The sequence below is a fragment of the Ochotona curzoniae genome, unplaced genomic scaffold (assembly GCF_017591425.1).
Source record: "Ochotona curzoniae isolate NIBS_2020 unplaced genomic scaffold, NIBS_Ocur_1.0 scaffold_2453, whole genome shotgun sequence".
Taxonomy (NCBI): Eukaryota; Metazoa; Chordata; class Mammalia; order Lagomorpha; family Ochotonidae; genus Ochotona; species Ochotona curzoniae.
The window spans coordinates 12816508-12831299 of NW_024467094.1; the positions used below are offsets into that span (position 1 = coordinate 12816508).

At 43.5% G+C, this 14792-nt stretch overlaps 1 protein-coding gene across 1 annotated transcript in view; it reads left to right on the forward strand.

Moving 5' to 3' along the window:
• Nucleotides 1-668: 668 nt before the first annotated feature.
• The window catches only part of BLMH (bleomycin hydrolase), a 42511-nt gene continuing 28387 nt past the window's right edge, over nucleotides 669-14792 (forward strand). Inside the window, exons 1-6 of the mRNA XM_041000375.1 lie at nucleotides 669-843; nucleotides 1150-1347; nucleotides 4677-4786; nucleotides 5418-5559; nucleotides 6051-6139; nucleotides 8022-8114. Coding sequence (XP_040856309.1) covers nucleotides 831-843; nucleotides 1150-1347; nucleotides 4677-4786; nucleotides 5418-5559; nucleotides 6051-6139; nucleotides 8022-8114 — 645 coding nt within the window. The 5' untranslated portion in view covers nucleotides 669-830. The remainder of the gene's footprint in view (nucleotides 844-1149; nucleotides 1348-4676; nucleotides 4787-5417; nucleotides 5560-6050; nucleotides 6140-8021; nucleotides 8115-14792) is intronic.

Consider the following 14792-nt stretch of genomic DNA (forward strand, 5'->3'; position numbering starts at 1 on the left):
CTTTCTTTTTTTTTTTTTTTTTAAATGGGCAGATACATGCTTGCAGAACCAGGGTAGTTGCTTGTCAGGGGGTGGCAAGGAGCGTGATTCTATCTTCCCCTCAAATAATAAATCATGTACGGTTTTTATTTTCATTTTTTTGTTGCACCCAAAGTGATGTATCTTTGATTTTCATTTTCCACTCAGTTTTTACAACTTGCTAACAAAGAACTTCATTCTTACAATGCCAGCTAACAAAGGATGCCTAGAGAAAGCCCCTGTGGTGCTCGTCCACCCACTCACTCTGTGTGTTTTGGGGCTGCTCAGCTTCTCCTTGGAGCCAGCAGTGCCCTTCAGGCTCCCCAAAAGTCTGAATGAGGTCAGTTCTCCCATGCTAAGGGGTCTGCGCCCAGGCGTCCAAGCCCCTCACATCGTCCCTCCTCCAGAGAAAGCTCTGTCCCAAGCAGACGGCCCTGAGGCCGGGAAGCGAGAGCGACAAGGGCGACCCAGAGCGCCCGGGGCGCCCGAGCGGCCTTCGGACTGGGCTGGGCGGGGGTGCCCGCCGCCGGGCGCGCGTCAGCCGGGGGCCGCCCTCGTCGGCCCTTCCCCCGGGCGGGGCCAGCCCCGACGGTGCTGACTCAGCAACGCGAGGGGGAAGTTTTGTCCCTCCGCGGACCCCGTTTCCCAGGGCCTCAGCCTCCCTGCCGCCAGCGAACCGGTTTCCTTTTTCCGGCGCTCCGGGTTGCGAGAGGCTGGTCCGGCCAGCTCGGCGTTGAGCCACCGAGCAAGCCCGGCACTCGCCCGAGGACCCCGAACGCTCGCGTTTACCCCGCCAGGGCAGCTGAGGCGCCATGAGCAACGCGGGTGAGGCGGCCGCTGGTGCCCGCCGAGGGCTGCCGCGATTCCCTGAGGAGGGTTAGGGAGGGCTAGGGGCGGGAATGGGGCGACGGCTCCGAGGGAGGCCCGGCGGCGGCGGCGGCGGGGGAAGGCCGGGGGCTCGGGGCCATGGAGGGCCTGGAGCGGCCTGCAGCCAGGCGGCATCTCGGGGGAGCGCGCCGCCGTGGCGCCCTCGGGATGCGCTCGCCAAGTTGTAGCGGGGATGTGAGAGCCCGAGACGTGCCCTCTTTCTGCATCTTCCTGGCCTTTAGATCCCGATTGGTCTCTCCACAGGACTGAATGTGGAGAGGGTATCGGCGCTCATCCAGAAGCTGAATTCCGACCCCCAGTTCGTCCTGGCCCAGAATGTGGGCACCACCCACGACCTGCTGGACATCTGCTTGAAGAGGGCCACGGTGCAGGGCGCCCAGCATGTTTTCCAGCACGTTGTGCCCCTGGAGGGCAAGCCCGTCACCAACCAGAAGAGCTCAGGTGAGGGTTACACACTCCCCGTCTCCTTCTCTGCCCTGAGCTTAGGGGAGCAGAGATTTGCACGCACGGACCTTGTTGCTGTGCTTAGAGCCCAGGCAGGTGCCAGGAGTGGACCCGTGTGGTGGCTTCTTCTGGTGCCCTCTGAGAGTTGGTGGCACCTGTGGCTGGGGCACAGACGAGTTTGTGGTCCCATGCCTGAGTGTGAGACTCTCTTGCTTTCTGAAGGTCTAGATGTGATCGCTGCCCATGTGCTCTTGGGCACAAAACAGAACATGGGAAAGATGGCGGTGCCCTGCAGGACCATTCCCCTCACCCCCAGATTGCTCGGAGTCAAATTTGTGAAATAGAAAAGACATCACATACTTACACACAGATGTTACGTTTTAGAACATGCTAGAGCTGATGTGCTTGTGAGCTGGGTCCCCGTGGATCGAGCAGTTTGTAATGCCTTTGGTTGCCTTACCTTGAGGGAGAACATCCAGGAAGCTAGCTAAGGAGAATGTTATCACAAGTGTGTTGAGAGGATTTACAGGGAGGTTTCTTCCCCTTTAGGAGCTGCTCTGCATCCGGGTGTGTTGGCAAAGTGGGTTAATGCTTGCTCAGAGCCACTTTGTGACTGCTGATCCACTTCGTCTTGTCCCAGTGGTCCTCTGAGTAGTTGAGAGGGCAGTGAGCTGGGGAGAAGTTTGGAAATGCGTATCTTAGAACAGGTTAGGTCTTCTGCTGGCAGTTCTGTAGTGTCACTTTTATTTACAGAGGATATAAATAGCACATGAACTGTGGAGTTCTTTTTGTATTAATAGTTCGTCCAGATTCCTTCTGCTGAAAACACATAGTATGTGAGAGAAAGGCATGCAGATAAATCTCAAGATGAGTTACACTAAGGCACTGGTAATTTTAGTAAACACTATTTGAAGTAGTTTTTCTTGTTATAAAATTGTTCTTGTATAGCATAGAAAATTTTCCCAGTACCAGCATGAGAATATTTTTTCTGTGTACCCTTCAGGTCTTTATTGATTTGTTTGTTTATCTTTTATTAATCTGTTAGGTGTGTATGTTTGTGGATAGCTTATATGTTAATGGGTAACCTACCTTTTTTCTCTTAGAGTCTATATTGTGTACTGATTTTCATATCAGTTAAAAGAGAAATATCCAAATACAGGTTATGGTTTGTCCCTTTGACTTTTCCTTGAAAACAGAGTTGCTGTCTGCATGGCCTTACTGAAACTTTGAAAAGGGGCGCGCTCTGTTAATTACCTTGAAGAATAGTACATTGGCAAAGACATGACTCTGAAATAACGTGGTCCGTGCTAGTTTTAAGTACTTACGGTGATCACTTAATTGCATCAGTTTTTTTTTTCCTTCTGAGGCCAGAATTAACACAGTATATTCCTAAGACATGACATAATGTTGAGATGTTGTATATCATTATAAACAGGTCATTAGTAGAGCACTTAACACAGGAAGTGGGGATATTGTGGAATTTGTGATTATATACTTGCAGAGTCAGTGACTAGTATGTACAGGTGATGGTTGGCATGAAGTTTTCAGAGACAACATCACGCACAAACTGAAAACCTTGCTGTGACTGAAGCACACTAGATGGAAGAAAGGTGATGTGGGTTTGATGCTGGGAAAGGCAGTGATGACCACATACATGTGAAGAGTACGGATCACTGTGGCAATGGGAAAAGCGATGCTTCAGTCCGTGTCCTATGTTAGCATGAATAACTTTGAGTTTCATCTGTATCTCTAAATGTTGGTATTATGCAACAAACCAGATACCTCCCAATTTTGAATCCTGAAAGAGGTCCATGTTATTTCAGGGAGAGTAAGGGAGTGATTTACATTGAGGTCACTTTATTATTACATATTATTATTTGAGAGGCAGAAAGAGCCTGTCCTCTGGTTCCTTCCCCAGATGCCTTAAAAAAGCCAGGAGCTGGTGCTGGTGCCATGGTGTAGAAGGCTAAGCTTAAACAAACAAATAAACAGGTCCCTGTGCGGTAGCCAACTGGCTGAAGTCCTCACTTTGCACATGCCGGAATCCTATATGGATGCTGATTTGTGCCCTGGTGGCCCTGCTTCTCATCCAGCTTCCTGCTTTTGGCCTGGGAAAGCAGTCAAGGATGACTAAGACCTTGGGACCCTGCATCTACGTGGGAGACCTGGAGAAAGCTCCTGGCTCCTGCTTTTGGATCAGCTAAATTTCAGCCGTTGTGGCCCCTTGGGGAGTGAATCAACAGATGAAAGATTTTCCTTTCTGTCTTTCCTCTCTATATATATGACTTTCCAATAAAAATAAATCGTTTTTTTTGTTGTTGTTGTTGTTTTAAACCAGTATGACAATTTAAAGAGAGAGAGAAAGAACGAGTTAAATTTGTACCTGTGGACCCAGCATGCTAAATGGTGCTGGCTCAAGTCCCATGTGCTTCATTTATGATCCAGTTCCCTGCTATGATCTGAAAAAGGAGCAGAGAATGGCCCAAAGCCTTGGGCCCCTGCACCCACATGGGAAACCTGGAAGAAGCTAGCTCCTGCCTTTGAATTGGCTCAGCTCTGGCCATTGCAGCCATTTGGGGAGTGAGCCAGCAGAAGAAAGATCTTTCTGTTTTCTCAGTAACTCTGCCTTTCCAGTAAAAATAAAATAAATCTTAAAAAAAAAGCCGAAGCTTGTAATTCGGATCATGTCTATTAAGTTGATATTGGAAACCTATCTGTTTAAGCCGTCATAACTGGATATCCACATTAGCAGGAAGCTAGAATTGGAAGCCTAAGCTGGGATGCAGTCCAAGCTTTCCAGAGTAGGATATAGGCTTCCTAACCAGCATGCTACCCCCAGCACCCACCCAGGTGCTCTTTCTGAGTTACTCTTTTTTTTTTAAAATTTAATATTTGTTTATTTTTAATTGGAAAAGTGGATTTATAGAGAAAAGGAGAGACAGAGATGGATCTTCCATCCTCTGGTTCATTTCCCAAATGGCCGCAATGGCTGAAGCTAAGCTGATCTGAAGCCAGGGGCCAGGACCCTATTCTGAATCTTCCACATGAATACAGGGTCCCAAGGCCTTGGGCCATCTTCTACTGCCTTCCCAGGCCACAATCAGTGAGCTAGATGGGAAGGAAATAGAGCAGTCGGGGCGAGAACCAGTGCCAAATGGGATCCCTGCACTTCCAAGGCAAGGATTTAGGCACTGAGCCATTGCACTGGGCTCTTTGAGTTAGTCTTGATTGTCCAAATCTTGTCTTGGCTTCAGTTTTGGGGAAATATGATTGGATCAGTTGATCTCGTGTAATTTATAATTTGTTACTTTGCTTTCTTGTTTCAGGGCGATGCTGGATCTTTTCTTGTCTAAATGTTATGCGACTTCCATTTATGAAAAAGTTAAATATCGAAGAATTTGAGTTTAGTCAGTCTTATGTGTTTTTCTGGGACAAGGTATGGACCTGATCTTGCAAAACTTTATTTTTGGTATCAATCTTGGTAGGGACTACCTCTAGTTTTCTTGTTTTTTCATCTCTAGTCTACCCTTGCATTATAGCTGGGACACCATTTATACTGATTTTCAAAGGATCAGATCTTGTCACTTTTCGAAGGTAGAATTGCTTTTAGTTGGTAGATGGCTGTTCATTACAATGAAATAATAACTACTGATTCATTTTCTTATATGTTTTTAAATTTTGGTTTCTATAATTTCCCTTTTAACATTTTATTTAGGTTCTGGGACCTAATTTCCCTTCCTTGGAAGTAATGATTTTATTCCATTTTAGAATATTGAAAATTATGTGAGTGTCCATTTGATATTTGTTGATGTCTTGAAATATGTTTTGTTTCAGTATTGGAGTGTGTACACACTTGCATATATACACCATGTGGGGATGTGTACACACAGGTATAATAGACTTCAGATAGTCCTGGGAAGCCAATTATTGATACTTAGCAACGTTAGTTTTAGAACCATGTTATATTGGGTCCCCTATGTAGTTCCAAGATCTCTGTCCCCTTGATAGTGCCGGTTACACTGTTGGCTCTATTCTCTTTTAGTTTTATCTGACTTCTTTTGTTCTAGGTTGAACGCTGTTATTTCTTCTTGAATGCTTTTGTGGACACAGCTCAGAAAAACGAGCCCGAGGATGGGAGGCTGGTGCAGTATTTGCTTACGAACCCCACAAATGACGGTGGGCAGTGGGATATGCTTGTCAACATTATCGGTAAGCGCTTCTGTACTAGGACTGAAGCAGCATGACCGGGCTTGGTGCTGTAGTTAGCAGCAGGCCATTTCTTTGGTAGGTCAGTCTAAAGTAGAGTTTGTCTCCAGGAAGTTGATATAGTTAGGTAAAGAACATTTATTTTTCATTTTCACCAATGAATTGCTTTTCTCAAGGGATATGGAGCTAGGTATTGTGAAGGGTGGGTTGGGAAAGTGTTAAGTAGAGCTAATTTTCCATCATTGAAGTAGTTAGAAAACGTTAAAATTACAGCTGTTTAAAACGAATCATGTAGAACACTTACAATATGTGTAAAGAATAGAATTAATGCTGGGAGAGGTAGGTAAATTCACAGGTTTAAAATCTGTTTAGTAATACAAAGCCCAAGATATTTTTTGGATTAAAGCCAGCAAAATTTAACCTGTCTATAAAAGAAATAGTTAATTCCAAAGTCTACTTTACCTTAATGAATGCTGAAATTGATTTTCTTCTAGAGAAGTATGGTGTTGTCCCTAAGAAATGCTTCCCTGAATCACACACGACAGAGGCAAGCAGAAGGATGAACGATATTCTGAATCACAAGGTACATAGATGGAGCAGGGTGCAACTGAGTTCACGGTACTTGTCTGGAAACTTCCAGTAGGATTTTTAAAGAGAATGCAGACAGATTATGTATGAGACAGCTGCTGAATCCAGTGTCTTATTATAAGCAGCATAGTTGTATAATAACTTTAAAAATAATTGAATTTAGGTAGTTTTTCTTGTCATTTTTTTTTCTTCTTACAATTTCTTGCTTTAAAAAAAAAAAAAGACTTATTTTCATACACTTGGAAGGCAGAGCAAAAGAGAGAAGAAGTACAAGAGACCTTTCATTTGCTGGTTCACCCTGAGTGTCCACAATAGCCAGGACTGGGCCAGGCCAAAGTCACGTGCTTAATACTCCAGCCAGGTCTCCCACAGAGGTTAGGGGTGCAGGCTCCTTAAACCACCATTTGTTTGGAGCAGAAGGCTAGATGGGAAATTAAGTAGCCAGGACTCAGGCAGGCAATATGGAGTGTGGGTATCCAAGAGACAGCTTAATCTACTACATACCACAACACCACCCCTAAAAAAATCTCCCTCTTGTATTTCTGTTGATATTGCTGTTTTCTTATGTGTATTTGGGGAAAATGTCCTGTCTTCAGCATGGACTGAAAACACACCAGATGCTTTGCCTCTTGAGTGGTTCTCTTAGTGGTGGGCTGGAATGGCTTTATGTACGAGTGACACACAGCAGACAGACCTGCTTGGAAGACTTCCTTGAAGAGTTTGCTGAGTTCTGAGCCTTCTTGAGACCACATCAGTATGCCTCATCCACCCACAGGATACTTCATTTAGTCACTGAGCTCTTTTGATTGCTTTAGTTGTCTTAATGAATCATCTTTTCTGTACATAGCCCATTTTCCCAAAGAGGAGTATAAATCTTGCAAGGATGCTGCTCTGTTACCCAGATACCTTTTTTCAGGGAGGTGGGGAGAGGGACCTGGGAGCTGGTAGAACCTGCTGTCCTTACCCATAAGGCTGAAATTGATCTGTCATCCCTGGGAGGAAACATTAAAGAAGATGGAGATGTATTTCTTCAGTAGTACGAGTAGGTTATTTTTCACCTTGTCTACTCTTTATTATCCAAAGACTAAGTGCTCGTTGATAGTATAGCATTAAATTCCATTTTGTGTGGGAGCGCGATCCTTTTCAGTGCCTTGATGAAACTTCAGATTCACCTGAATACTGGACATCTCAAAATTGAAATCAATAGAAATGAAGACTAGGGCCCAGTGCAATAGCGTAGAAGTTAAAGTCCTTACCTTGAACGCCCGGGATCCCATATGGGTGCTGGTTCTAATCCCAGAGGCCCTGCTTCCCATCCAGCTCCCTGCTTGTGGCCCGGGAAAACAGTCAAGGACGGCCCAAAGCCTTTGGGACCCTGCACCCGCATGGGAGACCCGGAAGAAGTTCCTGGCTTCAGATTGGCTCAGCTTCAGTTGTTGCGGCCGCTTGGGGAGTGAATTATCGGACAGAAGATCTTCCTCTCTGTCTCTCCTCCTCTCTGTATATCTGACTTTCCAATAAATAAATAAATCTTTTAAAAAAAAATCTATTTCGAGTGACAGAGTGCCAGTCACCTTGTCTCCTGCTTTTTCCGAGGGTGACAGGCATTGTGGAGTTGGAAGTACTGTCACGGAGGATGCTGTCTGTTGGAGAGCAGCAGCAGTTCTGTCTAGTGCTCTTCAGTAGTAAGCCATGTCTTTGCTCACATATTTTTCTATGTGTATTTAAGTGGACTGATGGAAGAAACACATCTGCTTTTATAAACTCAGTCCTTGGTCCTGGTGGAGTTAAGGCGAAGAATAGAACTAGCATTGGTCTGCAAGTGTCATGAATAGTTTGTGTAACTATTGGAGTACTGAATTAAGTTTCTCCCCTAGATGAGAGAATTCTGTATACGACTACGGAACCTGGTACACAGTGGAGCAACCAAGGCAGAAATCTCGGCCACGCAGGACTCCATGATGGAGGAGGTAATGACAGTTATCTGATTTGTTTGTTTGTTTTTTGTATGACCCCGCTAAAGCACTCAGAATATTCTGTCTATTAAACATATTAAGAAGCATAGTCATTGCAATCAGTATTAAATTGAGTGGAAATTATTGATGGTGAAACTGAGAAAGCAGAGGCTTAAACTTAATTTTGCATTTTAACATGGGACTCAGGTTGAGTTTCTGATTTCGAGTTTTTCGTATGTAATTTCTCCTTTGATTTCTTTCATAAATATTGAGTACTTTCTGTGAATTTGGCACCAGGACAACCAAGAGAAAGAATCTGTTGTCAAGGAGCTCAGTCTCTGCTTGGAAAAAGAGAAACCATGAAGAATGACAATAAATCCTGTGCTGGATGTGTGAAAAAGGAGTTGGTGGTCCTAGAGGAGGGGTGACTAAGTTAGTATGCTGACAGTTGCAGAGGGAAGAAATAAGGACCAGCTCCTGAGAGCAGCAGGCACCTACTCTGTAGAAAACAAGACCATTCCAGGCAAAAGGAACTGCATGTGCAGTGACATGAAACACACAGGATCCTTCATACGGTGTGGCTGGGCATGTTATAAGTTAGAGAGAGATGCAGGGGTGTTGGTGAATGCCAGAACTTTTGGCTTCATCCTATAGGAATGATGATGGGGAAGCTATTGTTAAAATAATGTAGCTGAAAACATTTGGAAAACTTGAAAGCACTGAATGAGGTGGTAATAGTATTTATTATCAAAGTGGTAATGAATCTAATATGATCTGTATTTAGAATTAATATGCGCATAACTGTGGACATGCTTCAGAAGAGAAGAAACATGCCTCTTTTTCAGCCTCTGGGTCGTTAGAGGCCTCTTGTAGAGTGAAACTGGCCTAATTGGTTTTATTTTGTTCTTTACTACACTTTCGTGTTTTCTTTACATTTTAGAGGCAGTAAATGGAGTTGCTTGGAGCATAGCTTGTGGAATCAAGTCATCTTAGCTTTCTCATAACTTAAAGAGCCATGTGACCTGTGACAAGTTCCTAAAATTCTCAGTCTGTTTATGTGCGACGTGTCTGGCTCAGGGCTTGACATGTTAGCTGTTGAGTAGATGAATATATTTGGATTGTCTCATATTTACCTTTCATTTTAGATGTTCATGTTGAAGATAGTTGTCTTATTGCAGCTGGAAACACAAACTTTATAGAGTCACCTTTGTGCGGGCGTACATTCTGTCTGTATTATCTATTAGCCTGTGGTTTGGGGTAGGATGTAACAGGAAATTCAGTTTGAGATTTAAACTACTTCCTCCTTTTTTTTTTTGGATGTCCAGTAAGATGCTAAGTGTGATGCTGCAAGGCACAGTGCCTTTAATGTAGCAGGTCTCCAGTAAATGTTGATTCTTTTCCCATCTTGCTTGTAATTTGCCTTCATTTGTGATTAGATGGTGTGGTGTGAGAAGGTTCTGCAGTCCTGGTTATAACTGATCACAGGCATCCTGTAGGCTTCTGATGTCTGCCTTCAGGATCTTGTGGTTAATGATAGGTCTAAAGTCTAAGTACTGACCGGGAAATTGGTAGAGGATTTTGAAATTGGTAGGGGATTTTAGGTGGTAGTGAGAATTTAGGCCAAAACATTGCATTTTTTTTTTCTTCTTCCTTCCTACTCCTCTACCTAGTAGAACTATTAAGATGCTACCAAGTTTCGAATATGGTGGTTTTATAGGATTATTTACCTAAGAAGTCTGCCTAAAACTGCTCACTACGGAATTCTGTGTGGCAGGTTTTTAAAGTTTTGCAGTCTCCCAAATGACTCCTCTTTATTGGACCTGACTCTTTGGTAATGGAGAGTCTAGCTGTGGTTTTAAAGCCACAAATTAGTACCTGTGTTTTGCCTAGCCTTGTAGGCAAGACAAAATAATGAGTTAAATGAGCAGCCATGAACCTCAAGTGCTTTGAACGAAAGATATGATGCCAAAGGCTTCTTTGTAAGAGAAGGGAATTGTAGTTTGTTGGCTTGAAAGTTGAGGCAGATTTGTTTTGGGAATGTGTAGTGACCTCTGTTCAGATGTTTTCTCAATGTGACTGTTCTTCCTTTATCCTGTAGATGCTTTTCAAAGTCATGTATTTTCTACCAGAACAAAACAAAGATGGAAGCCGGTATTTTTTTGGTGTGTAAAAAGACAGGATACTGTTCTAATTGGCTTAGGAGATGGTAAATTGTAGTGGCTCTTGGTTCTTTTTTTTTTTTAAGACTTATTTTATTTTTAATGGAAAGGCAGATATACAGAGAGGAGGAGAGACAGAGAGGAAGATTTTCTGTCCAATGATTCACTCCCCAAGTGAGCGCAACGGCTGATACTATGCCAATCCAAAGCCAGGAGCCAGGAACTTCTTCCGGGTCTCCCATGAGGGTGCAGGGTCCCAAGGCTTTGGGCCGTCCTCTATTGCTTTCCCAGGCCACAAGCAGGGAGCTGGGTGGGAAGGGGAGCTGCCGGGATTAGAGCCGGGCCCTGGTCTCTTTTTTTCCTGGCTTTCATGTGTGTATGATCACTGGGAGAGCTTGTTGGAATGCGCAGTGATCTAGTAGGTCTAAGATGGAGCCTTCCTTTCTATGTCTCATTCGAACTCTGCTCCCAGAATGGTCTAGAGATCGTTATTGACTATTATCTACGTGAGCTCATTTTCCCTTAACATCACAGAGGGTGCATACTTTATATGTTCCTTTTTATGTCTTTCTCTACCAGAAAATACACTTACTATCCCCTTGAAATTGTTCAGTCCTCTGTCTGCTTTTTCAGACTGGGTTTCTTTTTCATTTAAGACAGAGCCTTGGGCCTGGCATGGTAGCCTAGTGGGTAAATCCTTACCTTGCATGTGCCAGCACTCCATGTGGGCACCGGTTTGTATCCCAGCTGCTCCACTTCCCACCCGGCTCCCTGCTTGTGGCCTGGGAAAGCAGTGGAGGACGGCCCAAAGCCTTGGGACCCTGCACCCGTGTGGGAGACCTGGAAAGAAGTTCCTGATTCCTGGCTCTAGACCGGCTCAGCTCCAGCTGTTGCAACTATTTGGGGAGTGAACTAGCGGTAGAAGATCTCTCTGTCTCTCCTCTGCAAATCTGACTTTCCAACAAAAAAAATCAATAAATCTTAAAAAAAAAAAAAATGAGACACCCTTGTCTTGTATTCTGTAGCAGGGAGCAGTAGAGGGTTGTCTTCTCCCCTTCCTCCGCAGATCGTCCGGCCCCTCCACCTCCTGCAGCCCAGAACTTCCTGTCATGTTCATCTGTTCTGTTACTACTTAAGGGATCCAGGGGCCACTTTTCTTGTCCATTTTATCTTGGGCCTAGTGTCTTCTTCAGTAAAACTAAAAAGTGGGAGTAAATGATATCTTAAGGGCATTGTAGCTTTGCAGTTTTGTAAAAATACAAGTGACTAGCCTTTTATTTTTTTTAAGATTATTTTTATTGCAAAGTCAAATATACAGAGAGAAAGAGAGACAGAGGAAGATCTTCCGTCCGATGATTCACTCCCCAAGTGGCTGCAATGGCCGGTGCTGCGCTGATCCGGAGCCAGGAACCAGGAACCTCTTCCAGGTCTCCCACACAGGTGCAGGGTCCCAAGGCTTTGGGCCGTCCTCCACTGCCTTCCCAGGCCACAAGCAGGGAGCTTATGGGAAGTGGAGCAGCCAGGATTAGAACCAGTGACCATATGAGATCCCAGTGTGTTCAAGGCGAGGACTTTAGCTGCTAGGCCGCCACAGTGGGCCCGTAACTAGCCTTTTTTATGGTGTGGTACTTTGTTACTTTGCATTCTGTCAGCAACTAATGCAGATACTAATATGCGCAGATGAAGATCCTAATATTGTTTCACTCCTGCGGTAGTTTTTTTTTAATAGTTATTTATTTTTTTATTGGAAAGTCAGATTCACAGAGAGAAGAGACAGAAGGATCTTCCATCTGAAGACTTTAGCCATTAGGCTACTGCACTGGGCCTTCCTGTAGCAGTTCTGAGAACTGGAGTCTTTTAGCCAGACCAGTTGTGCCCCGAGTAGCTTGATTGTTGTCTTTGAACTGCTTTCCATTCCTTAACCTTTTGTTCATTCTGTAACTAGTTGTAGCTAGCTTTAAAATGTGTTTTGTTAGTTTGTTTTGTTTTTTAATGAAAAAGTTTAAAAGTTGTAGCTTTACTGTATAAAGTAGCACTAGTGGCTTAAGTCCTTGCCTTGCACCGGGATCCCATATGGCTGCTGGTTCTAATCCCAGTGGTCCTGCTTCCCATCCAACTTCCTGCTTGTGGCCTGGGAAAGCAGTAGAGGACGGCCCAAAGCCTTGGGACCCTGCACCAGTGTGGGAGACCCGGAAGAGGCTCCTGGCTCCTGGCTTTGGATTGGCTGAGCTGCAGCCGTTGTGGTCATTTGGGGAGTGAATCAATGGAAGAATGATCCTCTCTGTCTCTCCTCCTCTCTGTATATCTGCCTTTCCAATAAAAACAAATAAATATTAAAAAACAACACAGGGAATAAAGTATATTACCAAATTTAAGATAGTATTGTTCTTTATCTGACACTGCACAAGTAACAAAAACTTCTGTATTTCATTATTTCCAGTGGAAAGATCATTACATAATTTGGCCCTAATCCAGGGATTGATGTAAGCAAGTTACAATGTTGCATAAGGCTTAAGATAACAATGTTATTCTTGAATTACATTATTTATATAACAGGATTTCACTGCAGATAATTTCATGTGTTCTGAATACTACCACCCAAAACCTAGTGTGAAAATCACAGGTTATTTTCTTTCTGTAGCAGGGTTCAAGGTAGTATCTTTTCCCACCGACATTGCTGAAAGATGTTATTTTAAGTCATTTGTTACTCATTTTTTAAATTATTTATTTGAAAGGCAGAATTACAGAGAAAGAGAGCTCTTCATCTACTGGTTCACCCTCTAAATGGCCCCATTGCATGTAGCTGGGCCAGTCTGGAGCCAGGAACCAGGAGCTTCATTTGAGTCTCCCACATGGGTGCAGGGGTTCAATTGGGCCACCCTCCACTGCTTTCCCAGACTCACTGTCAGAAAGCAGATTTGGAAGTGGAGCAGCCCAGACTCGAACCAGCGCTAATGGGATGCCAGCTTTGCAGGGAGCTGCTTTATTCACTATGCCACATTACCAGCCCTGGATCTGTCACTCATTTAAGACAGCTCTGCTAAATTAAGGTATTCTGTAATAAATTCATGTAGAGGTACCACTTTGGTCAGCAGAGTTTTGTGTATTCTCACAGACTCCTTCACTCGTTAGCTTATCTTAATTCTGAAGGGTCACCTTTATGATCCAGCATCTTTATAACGATGTTTTGATGAGTCCTGGGCTTACGTAAGGGCTTTATTCATTTCAGTTGCTTTTCTTTTATTCCTTTCCGTAAAAATATTTATTTATTCATTTGTTTATTTGAAATGCAGTTTTAGAGAGAGAGAGCATTTGTATCTGCTGGTTCACTGCCTAGATGGCCACAGTGGCCAGTACTGGGCCAAGCCAAAGCCAGAAACCTGTAACTCCGTCCGAGTCTCTCACATGGATGCAAGGAGCCAAGAACTTGGGCCATCTTGCACTGCTTTCCCAGACACATTGAGAGGGAGCTGGATGAAAAGTGGAGCAGGTGGGACTTGAACTTTATCCATGCGGGATGCTGGGGTCACAGTCAGAAGCCTAACGTGCTGCATCACAGTGCCAGTCTCAACTTCCGCTATTTGTTTGTTTTTGTTTTTTTTAAGATTTGAAGACTTTTAAGATTGAAAGATTTAATTTAAAAATTGTATTTATATTGGAAAGGCAGATTTTCAGAGATAAGGAAAGACAGAGAGAGAAAGATCTTCCATCTGCTGTTTCACTCCCCAAGTGGCCGCAATGGTCAGAAATGAGACAATTTGGTCTAAAATCACAATTTCAATTTCTGTGTTGAATAAATAATTATTTAATCTATATAAACCTAGCACGGTTCTAGCTATTAAGAATTCAGCATTAACAAAATAGGTAAGAATCCTTACTTTGATACAGTTCACTGTCTTATAAGGAAAGGTAGTAAAATATGTAAGAAGTATAATATTCCAGCGTTTAAATGCTGTGAAGAAAAATAGGGGGAGAGAAAGAGCAGAACTGAGATGAGATTTTAAATCAATCAGAAATACATTTTCCTGAAAGAACTGTGTGTTTCCCTTTGTAATTATATCCTGACGGTTATGGTAGTACTATTGTTTTGTTTGGTTCTGTATGACACATACAAAAGGTCCTTAATCTCCTTCAATCCTGAATGCAGAGTGCATTTTGTCAGAAGCAGGTGACACCACCTGCCTGGCCCACCAGAGGGCAGACTTGTCTAACGCTGGCTGCCAGTTTTTGTGCCCTGGAGAACAGGGATGTACCATACCAGGGACTCTGCTTTGGAGAATTTTTTCCCAGTTACAGCTCATTTAACTAAAGTTATTTGGCTCAGAACAAAATATTCCTTCCAAAATGTTACCACATTTTAGAATGTGAATGAATTTGGAAAATTATAATTATAGTAAACAAATAGCTGAAACGTGACTCAAATTAGAATTTTATTTAAATCTAACACGTGCTTCATTTGTCTTAAATGTATATTTAATTAAGTTTATAAGACATACAGAAAGACAAGTATTTTTTTTTCAAGATTTATTTATTT